Source organism: Pristis pectinata, chromosome 32 (assembly GCF_009764475.1).
Source record: "Pristis pectinata isolate sPriPec2 chromosome 32, sPriPec2.1.pri, whole genome shotgun sequence".
Lineage (NCBI taxonomy): Eukaryota > Metazoa > Chordata > Chondrichthyes > Rhinopristiformes > Pristidae > Pristis > Pristis pectinata.
The window spans coordinates 20,578,278-20,603,554 of record NC_067436.1 but is presented as its reverse complement, the minus strand read 5'-3'; the positions used below and the strand labels follow the sequence as shown (position 1 = coordinate 20,603,554).

Sequence of the window (25,277 nt, the reverse complement as noted above, 5' to 3'; positions counted from 1 at the left end):
TCACCCACACTTTTCTCCCCCCCCATCCCCAAGACAGAGCAGAGATAGTTCCCCTGGTCCTCAACCTTCACCCCACCAGCACATCATCCTTCGTCATGTCCGCCATCTCCAACAGGATCTCACCACCAGCTGCAATTTCCTACACGCCACCCCCACCTCTCCCCCCCCACCCCCAATTTTCCAAAAGGACCCCTCTTTCCATGACTCCCTCATCCGTTCATCACTTCCCACCTAACCTTCCCTGGCCCCTGGTACTTTCCCCTGTAACCATAGGATGTGCAACACTTGTCACTTCACCTCCTCCCTCACCACCATCCAGGGACCTGAACAACCCTTCCAGGTGAGGTAGAGATTTGCCTGAATCCCCTCCCCTAACCTGGTCTACTGCATTTGGTGCTTGCGATGTGGCCTCCTCTACATCGGTGAGACCAAGAGTTGACTAGGCGACCGGTCTGCAGAGCACCTACGCTCTGTCCACAACAGACATTTTGAGCTTCCGGTTTCCATGTCATTTCATCTCCCCTTCCCATTCCAACACTGACCTGTTGGTCCTCATCCTTCTCCACTGCCCTGGAGAGGCCAAATGTGAAGTAGAAGAACAGCACCTCATATTCTGCTTGGGCAGCCTTCCAATTTCAGGTCCCCCACTCAGTGTTCCTCTTCCACTCCCACCTGTCCACTCAGGACCTCCTTCCCTTTGTTCAACTTTTCCATCCCTCCCCCCTCGTTACTGAGACGCATTACCCTCCCCTACTCTGTTCCACCTGCCCATCACCCACATACCTTTCTACCTGCATTTCTTCTCCCGTGATTCACCTTTCCTATCCTCTCCCCCTACCTGGTTCCATCTGCCCATTATCGCTCCCTCATCTGGGTTCACCTATCACCTACCAGCCTCCGACTCCACCCGGAACATCCCAGGAGCACAATAAGGCAGGCTGCCACCACTCAACTCCACACAAAACTAATCACCCTGGGCTCCTCCTCCAGTCAGAAATCAAGAGTCCAATTTCAAGAACTGCCAATTATTCCCACTGCTTTCCACAAGCATGATAAAGGCCACTGAGTTTCATTCCTTCCACATCCTCTGCCACATTAAATATACCTCAGCCACTATATTTCAGTATTCAGGGATTATCACATCTTCTGCTACAACCAGCTGCATCTCACTCTATTGCACAACATACACCATGGACAAATAGACAGCACCTGGAACTGTGGAGTTCAGTGCTTTGCCCAGTTCAAATTACAATTCACATTTTATTACAATCCCAGTCTTTACAGTTTTTGCCTTATCCTAAAACTGCTTGCTCATAAGTGAACAACTTTCACCTATTAAAACAATACTTACATAACTGTGTTGTCATCAACTAGGATATCACAGCCATGAGCTGGGCAGGATATAGTCTGCAAAGAAGTGCAAAACAAGTAAGTTCACCAATGGAGTCACACTTAAATATTCAGTTTCTGAACAGCAGGAACAGAACACAGAGCAGCGTGGATACATACCTGCCCCATACCTTCCTCTATGATCTTTGTAGTTAAGTATTCATTCCAGCACTGCATACAGAATTTGTGCCCACACTCCAAGCCTGTGAAATACTGCAAAAGGCAAGAAACACAAAGAGTGCCAGTGTCATGATAAGACACAATTAGCATCTGGGAACATATTAATATTTAGTCACATGCAGTCCTTTCCTGAAATACAGCAAAAGTCTAACACAGGAGTCCAGCATTCTACACAAAGCACATGCAATGTGCAGTCCTCAAAACACAGGCTTCCAAGTCCAATTCTAGTTATGTCTCATTTTTGTTTGACTCCATTACAAATGTAATGGAAAAGATAATAGTTAATGGGTGTTTTAGTATCTGGAGTGTACTCTACCAGTGAGATTCCACAGGGCAGAGTACTTGAACACTTGCTTTTTATAATATGCATTAACGTTTGAGTGGAAGCAAGTCACTACTTATCGTGAGGATTGATTAAGAGACATGAAATATAGAGTGCATGATTAGCAAGTTTGAAGACAATGCAGGAGTTAGCTGTTTGACATTGAGGAGGAAACTTCAGAGTGCAAGAAAATCTGGGCTTGAAAATGGCAGACAATTCAATCTGGAGAGGTGCAAGGTAATGAATCTGAAGAGATGCTAAAAAAGGAAATACAAGTAAACTGGAGCATTGAGAGGTGTCAAGGGACAAAGGGGCCTTGAAAGTAACAGGAATATCAGTAAGATGGTTAAAGTGGTATTCAGACACAGATTCTGCAGATGCTGGAAATCTGGAGCAACATACTCAAAATGTTGGAGGAACTCAGCAGACCAGGCAGCATCTATGGAGGGAAATGAACAATCAATGTTTCAGGCCGAGACCCTTCATCAGGACTATACTAGTTTCAAATGGTATTCAGAATGCTCTCCTTCATCAGCAGAGTCATGGAATGCAGGAGTCAGGAGCTTGTGCTAGAAATGCAAATTAGACCATGGCTTGATTTCCACTAAACGGTTCTGGTGAGTACAAAACAGGAAATAGTGTAGAGGAGATTTACAAGGATGTTGCCAGAACTGGAAAGATATAGTTGTGAGGCAAGCCTAGATAAACCAAGGTTGTTTACTTTGAAGAAGTAAGATTTAATTGGTGTATAAAATTAGGAAGATCCCAGATAGACCAAATTTTCCTTTCCAGACAGGTCAAAAACTAGGGGCATAGATTTATGGTAATTGGCTGAAGGGAGAGGATGTTTCCCCCACTCAGAGGGTGGTAGGGGTCCAGAACCCTTTGCCTAGAATGTTAAGAGGCAGAAACCCTCAATAAGGAGTAGCTGGATGTGTAGTTGGTGACTTGTAGAGCTACAGACCTAGTGCGTAGATGGGGTTCGGCTGGGTAGCTCAAGTTTACCAACGTGGAATCAATGGACTGAATGGCCTCCTGTGTCTAAGGTTTTCTATGATTTTATTCTATAATACATCCCATTGGTGAATAGATCTGTTAGTGCCAGGATTTGGCAATTAAAAAAAATATTAATGGGATTAGGTACCTAGAACTTTACATTGCTGGCACCTTTGGAGAAGACATGGCACACACTGGCAGAGTTCCATGTGAACAGGGATTAGGCATCACAGCTGCAATGGGTGAAAAAGTAATAGGAGTTGGCCACACAGCCCCGTTACTGATCCTCACCCTTGCATCATTTTCCCACCCTAATCTCTTGCCCCTCAGCATCCCACAATTTTTCTGTCTCAGCTCAGAACATGACAATCAAACACCAACAGCCTTCAAGGCTACAGAATTCCAAAGATTTACAAACTTCAAATACAAGAAACTTTGTCACCTCAGTCCCTTAACGTCTAGCTTTACACTCTTCAAACAGAGGGACACGGACACAGCAGCTATTCCGACAATCAATCCGCAATCGAGTGAGCAGAAGGTCCAAACTATTCAAATCTCTCCAGGGATGGCAAAAAAGTATTGAGGGCGATGGAATGAGAGTGATTCAGCATGGAATTTTAAAGTGCTTCTGGGTGAAAAAGAGTAGCAAAAATAACATGGGTCCTTCAAGGACAGAATAAATAATTGGCAATTGATAAAGACTGACATAATAACAAATATTTGGTATGCCTCACAATGGAAGGCAAATACTGGAAATTGGAGACACCCAAGACTGCAGATGCTGGAATCTGGAGCAAACTGGAAACACTACTGGAAACTGGATGGAATAAGAAAAACCTTCAAGATCAAATGAGGAGCCCAAACAAAAACACTAGTAAAGGGTGCAGGAGAAGTTAATGGGGCTAAAAATTTAACCTGAAATTGCAAAGGGCACTGGGTTGCTAGAAAGCCATTTTGGCAAATTTCCAATCTGACTTTGTATCTGCTACACTCATCAATTCCCCTCCCTAGTTTTATCAATGCTAACTTTTGAGGAAATGTGCCACTGCCACAACTTGTTTCCAACTTATTTTGACACTGGTAGCTCTAGTAAAACAAGTTACTGGTCACTGATATCTCAAATTGTAGATGTCGTAAATGTACTAGATCAATGCCATTTATATCAAAATCAAATGAAGGTTTCTTATAAGAAATAATAATAGGAATGCTAAATACTTTGGAGAGTATATCAAGTAATTCAAAGACTTTCTGAACATCAAATTAATTTAGCGATTAGCTTCACTAAATTCTGTAAATGACCTCTACACTTACAGATATCACTTTCCTACATCCGCATACATTGGGTAAATGCAATTTTAAGGAGTCACAAAGGTTTAGTCAATCCTAAATGAGTTACTCAACATATTTAAATACAATCCCCGGAATTGACTAACTGAAACAATGTAGAAACAGATCATGTTTCACTCATCAAATAAAGAACAAATGACAATCAATTAATCAATTCATCATAATTCCAAATTACTGCCACTCAAGCCAATTTCAAATATTCAGTCATTTCCTACTGTATTTACAATATTCTACAACATGAATAGTTAGGGCTGAAGCCTCGATTGATAAAGCCCAGAACTGTGTACACCTTATTAACCATTTTCCCAACCTGCCATTCATACTGTATTTGCAATACTCTGCAAGATGAATGTAATTCCTTTTGAAAAAAGATTCAATATCAAAGATAATTCTGTAAGAAATATCAGGCCCATCTTGAAAGAGTTGAGTGAAAGACAGGCTTGGATTGCACCTTTCGTGACCTCGTGATGCCCAAAGCTAATGGATAACATTCTAAAGTGTTATAACATTGGACCATCACTAAAGACCCTCATTATCCAGGCATGCCCTCTTCATGTTACTACCATCAGGGAGGTGGTACAGGAGCTTGAAGATCCATATCCAATGTTTTAGGAACTGCTTCTTCCCTTCTGCATTCAGATTTCTGAATGGTCCATGAACCCATGAAAACTACCTTATTATTCCTCTTTTGCACTACTTATTTTTGTAACTTACAGTAATTCTCATCTTGCACTGTACTGCTGCCACAAAGCAACAAATTTCATGGCATATGTCAGTGATAATAATTCTGAGCTTCCACATATAGCAAGTTGATAAGACCATGGATCACAAGATATAGGAGCAGAATTAGGTAATTCGGCCCATCAAGTCTGCTCCACCATTCAATCATGGCTGTTTTTTCTCCCCCAACCCCATTCTCCTGCCTACTCCCTGTAACCCTCTTACCAATCAAGAACCTATCAATCTTTTAAATACACCCAATGACTTGGCCTCCACAGCCCTCTGTGACAATGAATTCCACAGATTCACCATCCTCTTCCTGAAAAAATTCCTCATCTCACTTCTGAAGGGAAATCCCTTCATTCTGAGGCTGTAGCCTCAGACCCAATACTCTCCTACTGATGGAAACATCCTCTCCACTCTATCCAGGCCTTTCAGTATTCAGTAGGTTTCAACGAGATTCCCCCCCCCTTTCTGAACTCCATCAAGTACAGGCCCAGAGACAAATGCTCTTCATACATTAAGCCTTTCATTCCTGGGATCATTCTTGTGAACCTCCTCTCGACCCTTTCTGGGACCACCACACCCTTCCTTAGATGGGGGCCCAAAATTGCTCACGATATTCCAAATGCCATCTGACCAACGCCTTAGCAGTATGTCCTTGTTTTTATATTCTAGTCCTCTCGAAACGAATGCTAACATTGCATTTGCCTTCCTTACTACCAACTCAACCTGCAAATTAACCTTAAGGGAATCCCGAACTAGGACTCTCAAGTCCCTTTGCACCTCCAATTTCAGAATTCTCTCCCCATTTAGAAAATAGTCTACACCTTTATTCTTCCTACCAAAGTGCATAACCTCACAATTTCCTACACTGTATTCCATTTGCCACTTCTTTGCCTACTCTCCCAACTTGTCCAAGTCCTTCTGCAGATTCCCTGCCACTGCCTGTGCCTCCACCTTATCTTTGTATTGTCTGCAAACTTGGGCACAATGCCTTCAGTTCCTTCATTCAGATCATTAACAAAAAATGTGCTTCCAACACTGACCCCTGAGGAACTGCATTAGTCATCGACAGCCATACTGAAAAGCACCCCTTTATCTCAACTCTATGCCTTCTGCCAGTCAGCCAATCTTCTATCCATGTAATAAGTAATAAAACCTAACAACATGTTTTGTTTTTAAAAGTTGCTTTAGGTGATAGATATCGTCTGGATACTGGGGACAAGTTTCCTCTTCTTCACATTAGTGTTTGGAATTTTCTACATTCAGTCAAGAGCACAAACAAGGGATTCAGGTTAAAGATCTCTTCTGAAAGATGGCATCTCCAACTGTGAAGCGCTGCCTCAGGCATACATTGGAGTATAAATATCTTGACTAATCCATCAGTCTTTGAAATAGGCCAATCCAGATCATGAGAATATCCACCCTATTTATTATGATTAAAAAACACATGGCTAATGAGACAATTTTTGAATCTACTTAATACAAAATGCATATTCTTAGTATAACATTTGTTAATATTGGGAAAACAGTATCTCAGGAAGAACTTACCAAATTGGAGAGGACCAACCTGAAACTCTAATTCTACCTCAGATTATATTTCCCTCAATGTGCATTAATGTCATGATGTTTATTTTGTTATGCAAGTTATGTACGATTTATGTTAATTTAAGTTTATGTAATTTATGTTTGTAATGTACCGTGCTGTTGCTGCAAAAAGCTAATCTTCATGGCATTTATACCCTGGGTATGTATGCCCAGGGCAATAAACAAACTTGAGAAGAGAAAGAAGCCACACTGAGTAGAAGTTTATGAGTCAGCTCATGAACAAGATAAATTTTGAACACTAGGTAATGAGGTAGTCTTGAGGACGTTCTGTCTTTCTAACAAATGTGATCAGCTTCAAGCATGCAAATACTCTATAGAGCCCCAAGCCCAAATTCACAAATATAACATGCAAAATACTTCTCCAGAAATATTGTTGAAAAGGCCACATTGTTATTCAGAAATTTTTTAAAAACCCAAATTTGATAATGTTTCACACTTTAAAATAATAGTTGTATTACAGAATTAACATGGGTAAAAAACAATGCATTAGTAATGAACTCTCCAGGTGTATATTACCTGTAATACCACAAGTCAAAAAATAAAGCCTTTTTTTTTAAAGAAAGAAAGCAGAACAGAAAAGGGAATTAACTTAATTTTTCTTTAAAGCTGGCAAATAGCTGGAAACCATAAAGCCTCCTGCAGTCAAATTAAAAGGAGCATTATAGTCAGTATGTGAGGAGTGCTCCACATGGTTCTTCAAAAAATGCAATGATGGCAATAATTTACGAAGCAAGAAAACAGTGGCTCCTCTCATTGCAATGGTCATTTGCTTGGCCCAAACTGCAAAGATCCATTCCCCAAGCTGTCTTCGTTATAGAGCCAAAGAGGTAACCAACTCAAACCAACTGTGTTAAGTTTCTGATTTTTGTGAAGCAGCAGAGAAAAATGAAGGAAGATTTGTTGATATTCTCCTGGATGCATCAACCTAGAAATGTTGTGTACTTAGACCAAAAGTCTACAATCTGACATTCTACAATTGAGCCAGTTTGAAGGAACAAAAGATTGAGGACATTGTTTCTTGCAACACATCACACATTATGTACCTGTGGGCCCCTTTCCATGATCCAACCTGGTTATTCCAAAAGATGGCTCCTTCAGCTTGTTATGCACATGGGCACTTGAGGAACCCCTTATTTGTCAGTCATGAAGAAGCAACCAGTCATGGGGAGTAAAGCAGTGTACTCATTCACCCTCCACCCCGACCCAAAAGGGCACCAATAAAGGAACCACAGAAATCAAACATTTTGTCCACTACAAGATAACAAATGCAGAGTCAGATCTTTGCTTTTCTTCAAAGTGTTACTGTAGAATAACTCAAAGATCATTGCCATACCATAATAGACTCCCAAGAATGCATCTGCAAGCCACACCATTCAGGCGGAATTATCAGTGGATCTATTCTGATGTATGAAGACGTCCAGAGTTGACCATCAGTAGCTGATGACACTCTCATTATGCCCTGGACTGCTGCAAAGCCCTAGTGCTTGCTTTTTGGTAGATCAGGACAAATTATACTGCTCCTTTGTTCATAATAATCTGTTGAAACTCCTGTTCTTGGCAGCTGTATTGTGCTTTCTCCAAAAAGAGGCATTTCAGTGACTTGTACCTTCTTCTGAAGTCAAGTCTAGAACTTAGCTGGATAAACAGGTGACTTCACTGCTTAGATGAAATTTGTTGCTTATTAGCAGCTGCAGCCAATTTTATTTTTAAATGGGAACTTGGTTGTGACACTAAGTAGATTTCAACAAACTGATTTTCACACCACTGAATTACAAAATTAAAATGGATTACCATTCCTCAAGCTGGGAGATGGCCACTGTGCTGGCACCACCACTAGGCTTCAACAGGTGTGAATTAAACACAGTAAAAAGAATCTACAAAGCTCGATGTTTAAGAAAATATATACTGTTTTACTACGCTGGGTGATACTCATTTTGGTCTGAGTAGTAATGACCCTCTGAATTATTAGCAACACTTTGAATGCAACTTTGATGATGGTCATTTCCCTTTAGTCCATCATCAACCATCCACTTATGCTAATCCTACATTAATTCCATTTTTTATTTTTTATCTTCTGAATTCATCCAGTACAGATCACAACTCTATCATGAAATGTCTTAGTACATCTGAGGTGCTTTGATTATTTAATTGACAGGAAAGGATCTGTTGCATTCTCTTACTGTTGAATATGCCCACAATCAGGTAATATTTGCACAGCAAGACAGACATCTAAATTACAAAAGGTAGGTAAGAAGGCCAAGTAAGTAGGCCAAGTGCAAACTGCAAGCCACTAACGGCAAGAAACTGCAGAGAGTTGTGAACACAGCTCAGCGCATCACAGAAACCAGCCTCCCCTCCGTGAACTCTATCTACACCTCCCTGCCTCAGTAAAGCAGCCAGCATAATCAAAGACTGCACCCACCCCAGACATTCTCTCTTCTCTCCCTCCCATCGGGCAGAAGATACAAAAGCCTGAAAGCACGCACCACCAGGCTCAAGGAGAGCTTCTACCTCACTGTTAAGACCATTGAATGGTTCCCTGGTACGATAAGATGGTCCCTTGACCTCACAATCTGCCTTGTTATGACCTTGCACCTTATTGTCTTCCTGTACTGCACTCTCTCTGTAACTGTAACACTTTATTCTGCACTATTATCGTTTAACCCCAATGCACTGTTGTAATGAATTGATCTGTACGAACAATATGCAATAAAGTTTTTTTTACTGTACTTTGGTACATGTAAATCAATTTAGCAACTTAAGTGAAGGAAGATGGAGTTCAAAGTAAAAGCACACCAAATCAATCTTGATGTTCCTATACACAACTAAAAGTTACTTCTTTGATGTAAAAAAGACTAATGGCATGATGGTCTTCACTTCAAGTGAGAATATGAGTAAATGATTATCAGATTCTGTCATCATTCAGTTCTAGCTCCAAACTCAAGGAAGGATGTGGTGCAGAAGAAAAGAACCAGTACATCAGATGAAATAGGCAGATCAGATCAGCTGCATGAATTTTTCCAAATTTAATTGAGAAATAATTTAAATAAAGTGCATAAAATAAAGGGATTTGATATGGACATACATAGCAAGCGTTTTTAATATCAGAGACATCTAAAATTAAAGGGGAATTAGTACTGGGCCACCCAGGGGTGAAATCTGGAAGCAGTTTTATGAAAAGGGCTATGGAGAACTGGAATTAAAGGCTGTGGATTAAAGGGTTCACTAAATTGTTTTAAGATCGAGAGCAACTAAGTTTGTTTTTGCTAAATGCATCAAAGGATATGGATTCCAGGTACAGATCAGCTAAGATCTAACTGAATCACCTTCTCCCGTTTTTATTTTCCTAAATGAATTACCCATTCACTTTGAGAGATTATACAAGAAAAAGATTATGACTATGGCCCAAGACTGATTTAAGGGCACATGCCCAGAATCTCAACATAACAAGTTAATGTGAATTATTTTGCACAATCAATAGGTTTGGTAGAAACTCCTGGTAAAGCACAGAAGGTTCAGAAAACTACAATGGAAACCTTGACTGTACACAAGAAGTTTGGATTATTCCTGAGGGATCAAGCATTAAGCACAGAAATATTGCTCGTTTAATATTTCCATTGTAAACTTCATTTTTTCATTGCAATTTCTGGACCTTGATCCTTTAATAGTGTTGCACATTTTTGAAGGAGAGAAAGTAAAGAACTGTGCACTAATGCAAGTGCGTAGAACTCCACCTTGGAGATTTTAGTTACGTCAATATAACACAGCTGGAAGAACAGAGAGTTGAACATTAAACTCAACCATCAAAACCCATGGCTTTAACTAGCAAATAGCTAGCAAAATCATAGGCCAATATATGTATGCAGTTCCTTCTTGCACAGGAACTCAGATAAACTACTGTGTTCAACATAACCATGTAGACCAGCATTGGTTAATTTTCTCATTTTCCCATTTTCCTTTAGCAGCACTCCAGAGCCCTTATGGATCTCGTGGGTATCCTAGGTCAATTGTAGCATGAAATGTTATTTTCAATTGAGCTTTTGTTCTGCTTGGTTAACATTTAAATGTCACTAATTAAGCAAGTTGCTTGCCCTTCTTAATATTCATTTCATGCCCATCAAGTTGATCAATAAAAAGGGAGTTTAACGATGGAATATTTTTTCAGGCTCCAAAACAACTTCTCCCCTAAGCAATAATGGCTCATTTACAAATCAGCTGCAAGGAATGTTTAAACTAATGTGCTGGATGTTAATGAAAGGCAGTATGGATTATGTTCATCTTACCAAAAATTGGCTGTGCTTAAAAGAGTCAAAAATATTCAACTGCCGCTTAACGTTCAAGTCCTGTGTTTTTAAGGATAGAAAGAAAAGTTCCAGCAAATCTTTAGGAACAATCTGGGTCCAAGGCTCTGATGATGCACAGACAACAGATGGGAGAGTGCAAAGATCATTTTGCTGGCTTATGGCAGAACAGCAGCTATCCTTTCTGTTTGCTGATGCACGATGTAGCAAAACCAGGACAGTGCAATGCCATTCTGGAACATCCTAGTATTCATTTGTACTTTTTAACCATTTTTTTTGCTCTTCCTTAATACATCTAGCACTTTAACTATAGGTAACAAAGGTATGCTCCTCACTCAACATAACTTATGACAACAAATTCTTAAAATTGATAATAATCAGAAAAAGTATTAAAAGCAACTATTCTGTCCTAGCTTAATTTGGCTAAGCTGATGATAGTGGTACCAGTAGAGATAGAACACACCCTCTTAGCCTGGACATCATGCTGCTGCCAGGTCAACTCAAAATATTTCCACCCTGCAGCCATCCTAACATTGTGAACTTCTCGGTCTTTCAGCAAGTGTTTACCACTCCCTTTCCAAGCTTGTGGCCAAAAGCCATTCTGCTAGCAGAAATTTATGCCTGATTTGTAAAAGCATATATCTGTATCACAATTCCATTCAACTTTCCTGTTAAAATGAACATACTGCTCATAACCATTGCTTACTCTCTGTCCAGACCCAAGAAGAAAGGTCCCCTCTCTCCTTCTGATGAAGACTAACTCTGGGTGGGCCATTTCAGATAGTGTGTGGAGTACAGCCAAAGAAAGGTAAATTGTCCATTCTTTGGGCACCATCATTAATTATACGGTAATACTCTAATAACCTGGTGTCCAATTGTTTGGAAATCCTGACTGTTCAGCATCTGTTTCACGCATCAGACATGAGCACGAGCTAGGAGTCCAGAGTGCGAGCAGGGTATGTAGCTGGTGTAAGGAATGCTTGAATGATTCAGATTGTTGACAGGTTGAAAGTTAGAAACTGAAACTCACTTGATTCTATTACCCACTTCTTTTTAAACCTACTGGGACTCTGCTTCCAGCTCCATTCAAACTTATCGGATTCACTGAAAAATGCATTATACTATTGTGTAACATGTGAAAAAGTTAAATAAAAGTGTGTTGGGGCATTAATAGGAGTAACATTCAACAGACCAGAAAATCTGCTAATCCAACAAAAAGTCAAAAGAGTGCTGGATTATCGGAGTTTTACTGTAGTCTTTCTTACCTTCTCTTACTGCAGATCTAGTGCTGCAGTTTTTGTAGATGCCTTTAAGCCAAAAGAACACCTGGAATTAACAACTTGTGACCTTTTACCACTCCCTGTTTCAACAATTTTGTTATAGCTGTCTGCATAGCTAGAAGGTACCTGCAATTTGACTCTTAAATAAATTAGACACAAGAGCCAATTCAATTAGGGTGTTGGCTCCTAATGTTTAGTATTGTGTTGCTGGCTTCCTTTGGTCACAGAAACTGAAGACACCAATGTTAGAGGGTGGTTACACTGTCATTCAACATACAAGTGTGGAACTAACTAAAAGGTTAAGTGAGGTGACCCTTTTCGATTTTATAGCAACGTTGAGTAATGGATAACATCCCCTTTATGTTTTCTTTCTGTATATAAAGAATTTAGTTTTAGAGTTCTTTATGCCCTCTGGGCATAGCATGATGCTTCACTGAAATCAAATTCTTTGGAAATATAGTAACATATTAAGAAGTAGCACAGCATCCCATTTGCACCCAGCAAAGTCCTATAAACAGTAACAAAACAAACTATCATTTCCTATTTTTGATTGAGGGATTAACATTGGTTTGGATACCGATGAACCAAAGGAACTCCAAACGTAACTGTAGTGCAGATTAGTCTGAATGGAATAAACCAAATGCTCTGTAGCAAATCTGCTGGAAAAAATCAGTACAATATTATTTAGAATGTTTTTTTATTTAGTTCCCTCTGCAAACACATCTTAGAATGTTCATTGGAGTTCCTTGATAGATACCCTCTTGTAACTAGGACCTTCACCACAAGAGACAAGATGAAGCTCAAGGAGTTATGCAGGTTGTTAATCAAGTGCCCTTTTTTTAAAAATGGACAACTTCAATCTAATCCATCCATGGGGACAGTTGGTTAGTGTATAAAACTAAAAATCAGAGCCTAATAAACTGTTCTGATGCCAGTTCACAGTGATATTTCACCACGCAGATAACAAAATCATTAGTGCTGATGTAAAGGATTTCTGCTTCATCATCAGTGCCCATTTGTTCAATAGAATGTCTCACGTGTGTATTTGAGACAGATTTAGTGACTGGATGGATGGATTTTCAGTAGACAAAACAGCAAACTCAAGCCAAGTACTACACTATACTAGGGATGGCACATTTATGGAAAGTTGATAGATTACTGATTCAATTATAATGACATTGAAGTGATAAGTAAATATAAACAGCGCAGTTAAACAGGTGTGTGAGCAAGGTGGCATCCGGAATTCAGAATGCCAGCAGGAACCACCAGGGGCCAAAATTAATGCCCGTCAACATCTGCCACAACATCAATGGGGGGGGAGAATCAGTATTTTCAATACAATGTGCCAACCCATACACTATACAGAGCTAAATAGTCTCCACCCTACCTGGCCATCTGATACTGAGTTAGTGATCCTAGTGGTGCTTCCAGACCCCCCATTTTCTTCTTTCTAATGAGAGAACAGGAGACTCGTTTCTACCTTGTCATTGCTTTACACCACCGCTACACTCAATTTGTATAAAATACACAACTATAAATGAATAAATATCAGGACTAAAATTTCTATCAATAAAACTATACGAGTTGTATGTACATTATTCCCAACCTAATAAAGTTTGCACCTTCCACACTTAAATAAATCTAAAACTAAGTACATTTGTTTCGATGAAGAACTATGAAGATGTTGTCATAGTGCAAGGGCCCAGTCAGATAAACACCCAGACTCATTAATAAAAAAAAAGATCATGTGGTCAGGCAGGGGGAGTGGTCTGAAAACTAGGGCCTACCCCAATAAGAGTGAAGGAGGTAAAATACATACAGCGGTCATATTTTTAACATGCATGCTTTGAAAACAAAGGCAAGACCATAAAGAGCAGAATGAGGCTGTTCAGCCCATTAAGTCTGCTCTGCCATTCAATCATGGCTAATTTTTTAAAAACCCCATTCTCCCACCTTCTCCCTGTAATCCTTAACCCCCTAACTAATCAAGAATCTATCAATCTCTGCCTCAAATACACCCATTGAGTTGGCCTCCACACCCTCTGAGGCCACAAATTCAACAGATTCACTTCTCCTCCTCTGGAACCCCTCCAGGGCCATCACATCCTTCCTTAGATATGGAGCCCAAAATTGCCCACAATATTCCAAATGTGGTCTGACCAACATCTTATAAAGCCTCAGGAGTACATCCTTGCTTTTATATTCTAGTTTTCTCGAAATGAATACCAAGTTATCCTTGAAGGAATTCTGAACTAGGACTCCCAAGTCCCTTTGTACCTCTGATTTCTTAATTTTCTCCCCATTTAGAAAATAGTCTACACCTTTATTCTTTCTATCAAAGTGTATAACCCCGCACTTCCCTGCATTGTATCCATCTGCCACTTCTTTGCCCACTCTCCCAACCTGTTCAAGTCCTTCTATAGACTCCCTGTCTCCCTGTTCCTCCGCCTATTTTGATATCGTGTACACACTTGGCCACAATGCCATCAGTTCCTTCACCCAGATCATTAATGTTTAAAGAATATAAAGAAAAAGGCAACATATTTTTAAAATTATACTTGAATGCAGCAGAGATCTCAGAACACACTGCAGCATTTCCACATGTTTACATGCCACTTCTATAATTTGGGGGCTTGTCTTTAATTCAGCATCACAGACCAGTCATTGACAAGCATTTACTATTCTCAGAGCTCAGGTTGTTTGATAAATCGTTTCACTAACTAACCCAGGGGAGGGGCTGACGGTCACAATGCAGGGCACTTCACAAGGAGCAATCAACATGGAGACGGTCTAAAAAGATCGTAACTTTATCATATTAAGTTCTAGGAAATGCAATCAGAATCCATTAAATCCATTACACCTATTTGAATAAATAAATCAATCTCTGAATAGTCCAATGTTAACTCCAGTGTTGCACTATGTCAGACAACACCAGTTCAAAGTGGAAATTGATACAAAACATACTGAATGAATTATTCATATTGGGCACGCTCAGCAGTCCAACCAGGTCAGTTAACTTTGGATAAGCAACTTCTGATTATAAGTTAATTTATCCTAGTTCTTTTCACACAGTGTTCCTGAAAATGCTGATTATTTCACATCTCAGAATGAACCATGCACAGAGCAGACAGAATTTCCTATTAGTTTCCCCTCCTCCACTCATTCCATCTGCCCATCACCCACACACTCCTCCCATGGGATCTCCGCCCCCACTGTTCCCACCTGCCCTTCCCTCACTTGGTCCCATGCTCCACCCTCCTCTCTATCAGATTCCATCATCTTCAGCCCTTTGTCACCTCCACCTATCACCACTCAGCTTGTTACTATTTCCACTCTCTTCTCACCTGCCTATCGCCCCTCCTCACCTCCATACACCTATCACTTGCTAGCTCTTGCTCCACCCCTTCCCCTCATGCCTTTAAACTGGCCATCTCCCTTCAGTCCAGATGATGGGTGTCAGCCTGAAACATCAACTGCCCAGTTTCCTCCACGGATGCTTCTTGACCCACTGAGTGCCTCCAGCATTGTGCTGCTGTAGACAGAATGCCTCTCTATTTACAAGTGTCTCATTTTAGGACGGGGCCTTACTGTGATCACCATTGCCTCTCAGTGCACAAGTCTGAATTCTACCAGGGACTAAACAACAAATGCCAAATTTGTGGCAGACACATGAAAGCTGGGTTAAAATCCTGAGAAGTGGCATGACTACCCTGTGGGAACACCTTCAACACAGAGACTGCAGTGTTTCAAGAAGGCAGGTCAGCACCACTCTTGCAACAATTAGGAATGGGCAATAAATGCCAGGTTTGTCTGAGAGGTCAGTATTTCCAAAAACTCATTCCAGAAGGAAGGAATGAATTTTAAAAAAAGGAATGAAAGAAAAGTTAAAAATGACTGGGATATTATGCTTTACAAGAACCATATATACTATATAATGCCAGGCATTGGAAGGAAAGTTTGGTGGAATGTAACATTCAAATATCAGAAAGGCATGATCCATCTAGACAAAGAGTCCTATTTACAAACAGTTCAGTCAAGCCCAGTTAAAAGCACAGCACTCAGAGTCCATGGAGTCTGGATTTTGGCAAAGTTAGGGTGATAACAGTGGGCAATATAGTTGAGAGGACAGATATTAGTCTCTGCAGCTGCGGGTGTGAGTTTCAAAAGTTGTCCCACAAGGGTTAAAGACATTTCTTCAGGGCTGTAGAGGAAGGAAAGATCTAGGTGTCTTGGTCAATGGGGGGGGGTTGGGGGAAAGAGGAGGAAAGAAACATATTTTGAAAGTATACCAGCAACTGGGTCGATATTAAAAAGCAAAACCACAATAATAATTTCTAGATTCCTACCCATAACCTAGAAATATAAATTGGCATGGAATCAAATCAGGTCAGAGAATGTGTGGCTCAAAGATTGGTAAAGAAGGAATGGGTTTCAATTCATGGGCAATGGCATGAGTACTTGAAAAAAAAGGATCTATTCCATTGGGATGGACTTCACTTGAACATGACTAGGACCAGGTTCCTAGTGAAACAAGTAACTAGATCTGAAGATAAAGACTTTAAACTGAATAGTTGAGATAGGTAGTGGGCGGGGTGAAGGGGTTCGCTGAGAGGAAATTTAGGAATTTGAACAGAAGGGAACAGACAATAGTCCATGATCACAAAATAAGTAATGAAAACCAGAATGTGTCCAGTAGGATAGTTCATACAAATATGGACCTATGAGTCCAAACAGGACAAACTGGAACAAAGATAAAATGAAGGTTCTTTAACTGAATGCATGAGCATTGATAACATAGAGGTAAATTAATGACACATATAGAAATAAATGGGTCTGACCTACATTTGCACCTCATTTAACGCTCAGCATGTATTTCCAAGAACAAGAAAACTAATGGGACCAGTGCTATGAAGGGTCATTACATGCAGAAAATCCCTGCTCTCCCCACTCTATGGGGCAAATCAACAGTGGTTACTGGCCATTAAGCTTGTCATACAGAAAGCTCCAGACTGGAGAGAGTTGTGCACCTGCCAGTTAACAGACGGAGCAGGTGCTGCTGGTCCCCACCAATGGCCCACAATCACCTTGAACCCCAGATCTCAATACTAAGCAATGACAACACTAACACAGCCCATTCAACATCAGCCCTCACACAGGGCCTCTACACACAAAGCCATTGCTCAGAGGCTAGCAGAGGGTAGGGATTTGCTCTAGTTTTCTTACACAACAGTAAATGAAAATCTGATGAAGGGTCCCGGACCTGAAACGTTAACTGTTTCTCTCTCCACAGATGCTGCCCGACTTGCTGAGGGTTTCCAGTATTTTCTGTCTTTTTAAAGTACAGGGTGGGCATGACTCAGTGTTCAGGCTGGAGGACCAAGAGCCCTATGACAAATAAGAGCTATGCAGAATATCATTGCAATAGTCATTAGAAAGACAAAACAGGGCACTTAATATTTAGTATTGGACAGAGTCACAAGGATTGAATGAGTGAAGCACAGAAGGTTCTAGATGTTCTAGTGCACGAATCATAAAAAGCTGACAGGCAGGTCCAACAAGTAGTAAAAAGGCAAACAGCATTTTGGCCTTATTGCAGAGGGGTTGGAGTTTAAAAATAGGGAGGTTTTGTTGCAATTGCACAGGGTGTCGGTGAGGCCTCATCTGAAATATTGTCTACAGTTTTGTCCCCTTACCTTAGAAAAGACAATGGAGGTAGTACAAAGGAGATTCACCAGGCTAGTGGAGACACAAGAGACTGCAGGTGCTGGAATTTGGAGCAACAATCTGCTGAAGGAGCAGTTGTTGCTTCACCAGGTTAATTCCTGGAATAACAATATTGGCCTACCAAGTGAGACTAAATAGTTTTGGCCTGTGTTCTTTGGAGTTTAGAAGAATGAGGGGAGACCTTATTCGAACAAAGAAGATCCTAAGGGAGACTGACAGGGTAGATGTTGGGTGCTTTCACTAAAGTGAGTCTCAACCAAGGGGACATTACAATAACATAAGGGGATGGTCATTTAAAACTGATGTATGTAGAATTTTTTCTTCTTGCAGAGGCAGGAAAATCTCTGGAATTATCTGCTCCAGCCTGGTGGAGGAAACTGGGTCATTAGAAGTATTTAAGGCCGAGGTAGATAAATATTTGGTAGATCATGGAAAAAAGACACAGAACAGCAGCTGAAGCTGGCAAAGATCACCCATTATCATATTAAATGGTGGGATAACCCACTCCTGCTATTTTCTCGTGTTCTTGTGAAAGCTACAATGTTACAGAAAGTAAGGTCCTGTTCCTCAAGCTTATGCTGGGACTTGTTGGAATAGTGCAGAAACTACAAAGCTTGGAGGGGGTGTGGGTGACAGCTTTGCAGAGCACCTAAGTACACAGGAGTGACCTTGACCTTCCAGATGGCTGTCACATTAACCCTCCGTGTGAATCAGTATCAAATTCAAATGACTCTTTAGATATGGATAACCTGATTTTTCTGTGGATCAGAACCAGTCAATTCCTGCTCCAGATTCCAGCATCTGCAGATTTTCTTGCGTCTGTGTACCTGTTTGTGTTGTACAACTCTAGAACTAGCTGTAATATTGACTCAGATTTTTTTTCCTCTTCACCGACACTGCTGATCTGCTGGATATTTCTATCATTCTCCTTTTGGCTTCAGGACTCAAACAGCTCTGGCCCATATTTCACAGTTTTACATGTCCCTTTGTTTGCTTTGTCTAATTTCTCTCATTAACCAGAGGCTTGTTAACTGCAGAATCACCTAGGAAACCTTAGCTTCATCCAAGCAGATAAACTTTCTTTGTTCAGTCTATCCCTCCGACACCCTCTTTGCAACTTAAAACTAACTTACTTTCACACTTCCTGGTTCTCATGAAAAGTCTTCAACCTGAAATATTAACCATTTCTCTTGCTGCCTGACCTGCTGAATATTTCCAGAATTTTGTTTTTAGTTTAGATTCTTAGCATCTACAGTTTTTTTTTATTTTCAAAATGTCAAAATGAAATCATTTTGGGAAATTTGTTAAAGAATTTTTTTTGCAGTAGTAACTAGCAGAATAGGTAAAGGCACAAACTGTAGAGTGAGAATTATACATCACAGAAATGGGCCCTTCAGCTCACCACTGTTCTGCCCACCTAGTTGATATGCTATACTTTAACTTTCAGAAGGATTTTGTAAGATTACATACAAGAAATTATTACTCAAAATTAGAGCTCACTCCATTGGAGAAAATATACTGGCATGATTGAGGATTGGAAAACAGTAGGAATAAATGGATAATTTTCACTTTAGGAAGCATAAACCAGTGCTGGGGCCCCAGATGCCCACAATTTACATCAATTATGTGAATGAGAGGATCACACATTATACATCTGCATATGATACAAAGGCAAAGGGGCGGTGTGGGCTGCAAGGATGATGCAGCCGGGCTTCAGTAGGATATTGATGTTAAGAGAACGAACAAGGACACGGCAGATGAAATGCACTGTGGAAAAATCTGAGATTATCCACTTTGATAGAAAGTTGGGTGGAAAATCAAAAGTCAATAAATCAATAAATGGTGGAAAATCAAAAGTCATTGGTGCTCAAAGGAAACTGCAAGTTCTTTTACATAAATCACAATGTTAACATGTAAGTGCAGCAAGCAAATAGGAAGTCAAATGGCATGTTGGCCTTTCATGCATGAATAGTGATGTCTTATGTGATTATACAAAGTTATGGTAAAACTATTCGGAATATTGTGTACAAGTCTTCCTTCCCAAGGAAGGGTATGTTTCAGCAGATTGAATCTTGGGATGGCAGGATTGCCCTACGAGGAGAGATCAAGCAGACTGGACTGATAAGAGTTTAGAACAATGAGACATGATCTCATTGAAGCATACAATATTCTTACAGGGCTCAAGTGTATGGATGAGGAGTTGATGCTTCCTCTGGCTGGGACTGTAATTTCAAAACAAGGGGTTGGCCATTCAGGGCAAATGTGAAAAGAAATTTTTTCACACAGAAGATGACAGTGAGTCTTCAGACTGGAGAGGTTAAATGACTGAATTTATTTGTGGCAGAAATTGATAGATTTTTAGATATTAACAGAATGAAGGGATATGAGGTCAGTGCAGGAAAATTGAGCTGAGGTAAAAGATTATCCATGATCTTGCTGAATGGCAAAGCAGGTGTGACAGGCTGCATGGCCTACTCCTGCTTCTATTTCTAACATTCTGACACTCTGCATCATTTTCTCCTTCTGTTTTTATTACATACTTTAAACCAGTTTTGTTTGGGCATTTCAGTCATCGGGTATATTTAGCCATGCACAGCATTTCAACTCATTAAATCTAGGATCTAATGAGAGGATGTTTAAAAGATTTCAGTGCTGGTTGCTTTCTGAGATCACAATTACATGACTGCTTACAAGCCATATATAGCCACAGCCTCAAGTTCACTTATAATAGTAACAGGGAGTGTGACCAGATCAAGTTTTTGAGACTTAAGCACTAGGTTAGTGTCTGCATGGAGTGTTATTAGATGCTGTAACCACAAGGAACAAAGAAAATTAAGGGAAGTGACCTGAGAAAAAGATTCCAAGCATGAATCCTAAAGGAATATGTATGGGATAAAAAACTCAAAGAGAAACATGGAACCATTTTCTAAATGAAAGGATCAACTTAATGGTTAACATATTTTAAGAGAGAATCTCTGATGAAATCTCAAATGAACACATTTCCAATATGTTTAAATCCAGAACCTGGTAACAGTCACATGACTTTGCAGTAACACCTTAGACAAACCTCACAGGCACAAAACTCCCACTTATTTCGCAATAGTTCTTGGTGACCAAACAGTCAACATTTTTCTGTAATAGATATATATGTTATGTTATTGTGGGAGCCAGATGCAGCTTCCTAGGCAATGGGGCAGCCACAACATTTTTCACCTACTGTTGCTTGCCAAATACAAATGAATCTTTCAGAATGCCATTAGCCTGGTCATACCAGGATTTATGTAGCTTGTAAACAGCCTCTAATGGCAAAACGCAGGTTCTTATAATCTTCGTTTGCATAGGGTTAGTTCTGTGGCACTGAAATATTCCTTTTCGCAATAATTCATGTTTTTTTTACACTCAGTGTATCAAGCACACTGCTGCAGAGTTGGAACTGATGATCAGTATCAATTCGATGAGCCACATTCTATTGGGATATAAGTGGGACAAGGCTCATTATTTAACAGATTCTGTGGAATGTTGTTTGAACTCATCTAACTTGCAGTTCTTTGCACAGCACCTGTTCCAGAAATAGAGCTCATCATTTGAAGGTGGTAGGTTGGAATTTCCTGCAGTTAAAAAAAGATATAGCTGTCGCCATGCAGAGCAAAAATAACATGTATATAGTGATAACCCTATTAGACCTTAAAGTATCTTGCACATTGTTCAGCAATTAGAAAAACCCAGTCTTGAGCTCCAGCTTTACTACTGGTCAGCAAGAGTAAGAGGTGTTCATTTTAGAGGTAGCTTGCTCCAGGTCTGATCGATAGTTTGTCTGCTGCTCAGGAAATATCCCCAAGAACTTGTACACTGTGTTAAGCTGTTCCAGTCTCAGTAACTTGAACAATTGGTGTACTTAAACTCAGCCCAAGATAAAGTTGAAAAATCTTAATACTTATGAGACAGAAGGCTGTGGTCCAAATTTATCGTATTTCAAACACCATTCCTCATGCTCTTCAGTATACACTCACCGAGTTAGGATAATTCAGGTAGCAGATCGCACAAACCATGTCCTGTGAGGAGGATCTTGTGTTCATCTGACGTGTTCGAGATTTTTTATAAGGGTTTACTACATGACATTCTGCAAAAAGTTTCTCCAGGTTCCCATCGAAATATCTGTAACAATTAAAGTTTCCCATTACTTAAAGAAATCAAAGTAGGTTTGAGTTCAGTTTTTAATCTTCTTCACACAGTGACACTTTCGAAAAGGGTACTCACAAGCCACTAGAAATATACAAACTTAATATTTACAAATACAGGACACGACCTACAATGGGAAATAGCTGAGTAAATGTCAGACTGCAAATACATAGACTATTAAAGAAGGCATCACACAACCCCATCACCAGAGAGGACCTAATTGCACTGACAGGTTTATGTCAATTGTTAAGAACAGTAGGACAACAGCTGGCCCTTGAAGCCTGCTTGACCATTCAAAATCATGGCTAAGTCTTCTACCTCAGTGCCATTTTCCAGCACTATCCCTGCATCCTTTGATTCTCTCAATATCCAGAAATCCATCGATTGCCATTTTCAACCGAGCCTTCACTGCCCTCTGGAATAGAATTCCAAAAATTTATGATGCATCAAGTGAACAAGCTGCTCTTCATTTCAACCCAAAACAGTCTACTCCTTATTCTGAGACTATGATCCCTGGCCTTGCACTCCTCAGCCATGGGAATATCTTCCTTTCATCCAGCCTATTGAGCCCTATAAGAATTTCCACCTCTCATTCTTCTCAACTCCAGGACAGAGGCCTCCTTTGTTCACTCTCATATGGCAAACCTGCCATCCTTGGAACAGGTCTACTGAACCTTTGCTGCCTTTAAGGCAAGTAAATACTTTCTTAGGTAAGGAGACCAAAATTGTATACAGTCCTTCAGGTATGATCACACCAAGATGCTATATAATTCCAGTAAGACTTCCTTGCATGTATATTCAAATCCTCTCTTAAAAGGGCTAATACACTGTTTGCTTTCCTCATCATTTGTTGTAATTACCCATTGGGTTCCAGTGACTTGTGAAAAGGCAAACCTAGGTTCATCATTGATCTTTGAACATCAAACCTACCCAAACCTTTGCCATTTAAAAAAATACTCAGGAAATATTATAGGAACTTACAATGGAAACATACCGTATAAAGACCAAATAACCTTCTATAACATCAACTAATCCCTTCCTCCAAACTTTCATATGAAGACAACACCTGACCCTGGCTTGTTTATTAATTTATCATTTCTTCCAAAATATGTTCTCCTAGCAGTTTTCTGTAACCCCAATGCAAATTTCCTAGATAATCTCATTTCATAAGTATATTGAGAACACCCTTTACACAAAATGCATCTTCCTTTCAAGATTACGTTATTGACAGCAGGTTTTGACCCAGTAATGTCAATGCCTGGGAAAAGGAAGCAAAGCAAATGGAGGGAGTGAAGAACATGTCTGTGAAGCTTCAAATTGGAAAGAGTAACATCTTGGAAAGAATAAAATTTAAGATCATGGCATTGTAAACTGTAGAAAAACTGTGGTAGTCAAACTATTAACAGCCATTAACTTTCGTTAAATTTTAGACAACAATTTGGTTCGGTTCACTCCACTCCACATTATCTCTATATTTGCACATTTTGAAATTGGTTAATTCTTATTCCTAAACACTTTGCCAACTTCAAATGCAGCCACTACTATTTTTCTTCTATTTGGAACTATGAGCGATGGGGAAATGCTGTGATTTATTGCTCATTGGAGGGATCCACATATACCGTATTTGGGATAACATCAGCATGCCCAATACAGGGCCATAAAGAAAAGCTTACTGTTGTAACTGTACAAAGATTTTAAAGGCAAATGTATATCTGGCAGACAAGCAGCTGAGGGGTAGAAAATGTAAAACGGAGCTGCTATCTCTGAGACATTAGCAGATATCTGAAAGCTTCAGTTCAATTAATCCAGAAAAGACTGCCTTTTGCAATTTAATGGATAGAAACTATATTTAATAATCTCCCTGGGAAGGTGGAGCTCCAGGTTTTCATTGTTTGACGAATGAAAACTGTCTTTTCCTGTTCTTGAACATTTGTGCAACTGCTCCATGGGATACCTCCTGACTGGCAGTAACTCAGCTGCAGGTGAGCAGCTTCAGGCAAATGATCAGCTTGCCTGAGCCACAATCAAATCAGCAATTGTGAAGGGCAGTTATTCCATTTTAATATTTAATAAAATTATGGTGTGAGAAACAAACCAATCTTGATTCTGCCATTGAATTATGCTCCTTCAACCCATATTACTCGCATACCAAAATTCATTTACACTTCACAATCTAGTGTCAATGGAATTGCATGGAGGGAAATTCAGCCTAACTAACACAGAGCCACAATAATTCCATATCTAAAAAACAAAAGCCATCCATCTGCTGTGGCTTGTCCTCTTTACAAATTTGTTGATTGTAATTGAGCAAAAACTGTGCATTGCAGCTTTCAGCTGAAGGGTTGGAAGCTGTTTCTTTGTCATATGTAGAGCTTACAAGCCGCCTAGAATAGATTGGCTGTATGTAAGAAATGTATAATCATCAAACAGATGCAAATGTTCCCAGGAGGGCGTGAGGTTATAGGGAGAGGTTGGGCAGACTTGGACTTTATTCCTTGGAGCGTAGGAGACTGAGGGGTGATCTTATAGTGTACAAAATCACAAAAAGTATAGATAGGGTGAATGCACAGTCTTTTTCCCCAGGGAAAGGGAACCAAAAACTAGAGGGCATAGCTTTAAGGTGAGAGTGGAAAGATTTAAAAAGGACCTGAGAGGGCAGTTCTTCATGCAGAGAGTAGTGCATCTATGGAACGAGCTGCTAGAGAAAGTGGCTGAGGCAGGTACAATAATGACATTTAAAAGACATTTGGATAGATACATGGATAAGATTTAGAAATATCAGTCCAGTTTTTTTTTTCCTTTTGAAATTGTTTTAGTTTGTTTCATTTTATTACTTAGATTTTTTTTTCCGATTTGGGTTTTTTTTTAAAATATAATAAATCTTTTTCTTTCTCCTTTTGACTTTCTTTTTGTAATATATTCGTTTACCAAGAAACCATGGGGCCTAGAATTTTCTTTTTTAATTCTTTATGATTATATATGTCATGATTGTCCTCCCAATCTCTTTGTATTACATGAATAATTACCGATGTTATATGTATTAATCTGAAAATTAATAAAAAGATTGAAAAAGAAAAATTTAGAGGGATATTGGCTAAACGCAGGCAAATAGGACTAGCTTAGATGGGCATCTTGGTTGATATGGATGAGTTAGGCCAAAAGGCCTGTTGCTGTGACTCTATGTATCCAGATCTCAATGGTCAGTAGTGTTGATCCAGCTTACAATTC

The 25,277-nt window shown here is 39.8% G+C and overlaps 1 protein-coding gene across 1 annotated transcript in view; it reads right to left on the bottom strand.

Moving 5' to 3' along the window:
* LOC127585266 (E3 ubiquitin-protein ligase ARIH1) overlaps positions 1 to 25,277 on the bottom strand; it is a 58,844-nt gene that overhangs the window by 21,291 nt on the left and 12,276 nt on the right. Inside the window, exons 3-5 of the mRNA XM_052042595.1 lie at positions 21,881 to 22,025; positions 1,510 to 1,602; positions 1,352 to 1,407 (exon numbers count right to left, since the gene is read on the bottom strand). Of these exons, the coding sequence (XP_051898555.1) occupies positions 1,352 to 1,407; positions 1,510 to 1,602; positions 21,881 to 22,025 (294 nt within the window). The remainder of the gene's footprint in view (positions 1 to 1,351; positions 1,408 to 1,509; positions 1,603 to 21,880; positions 22,026 to 25,277) is intronic.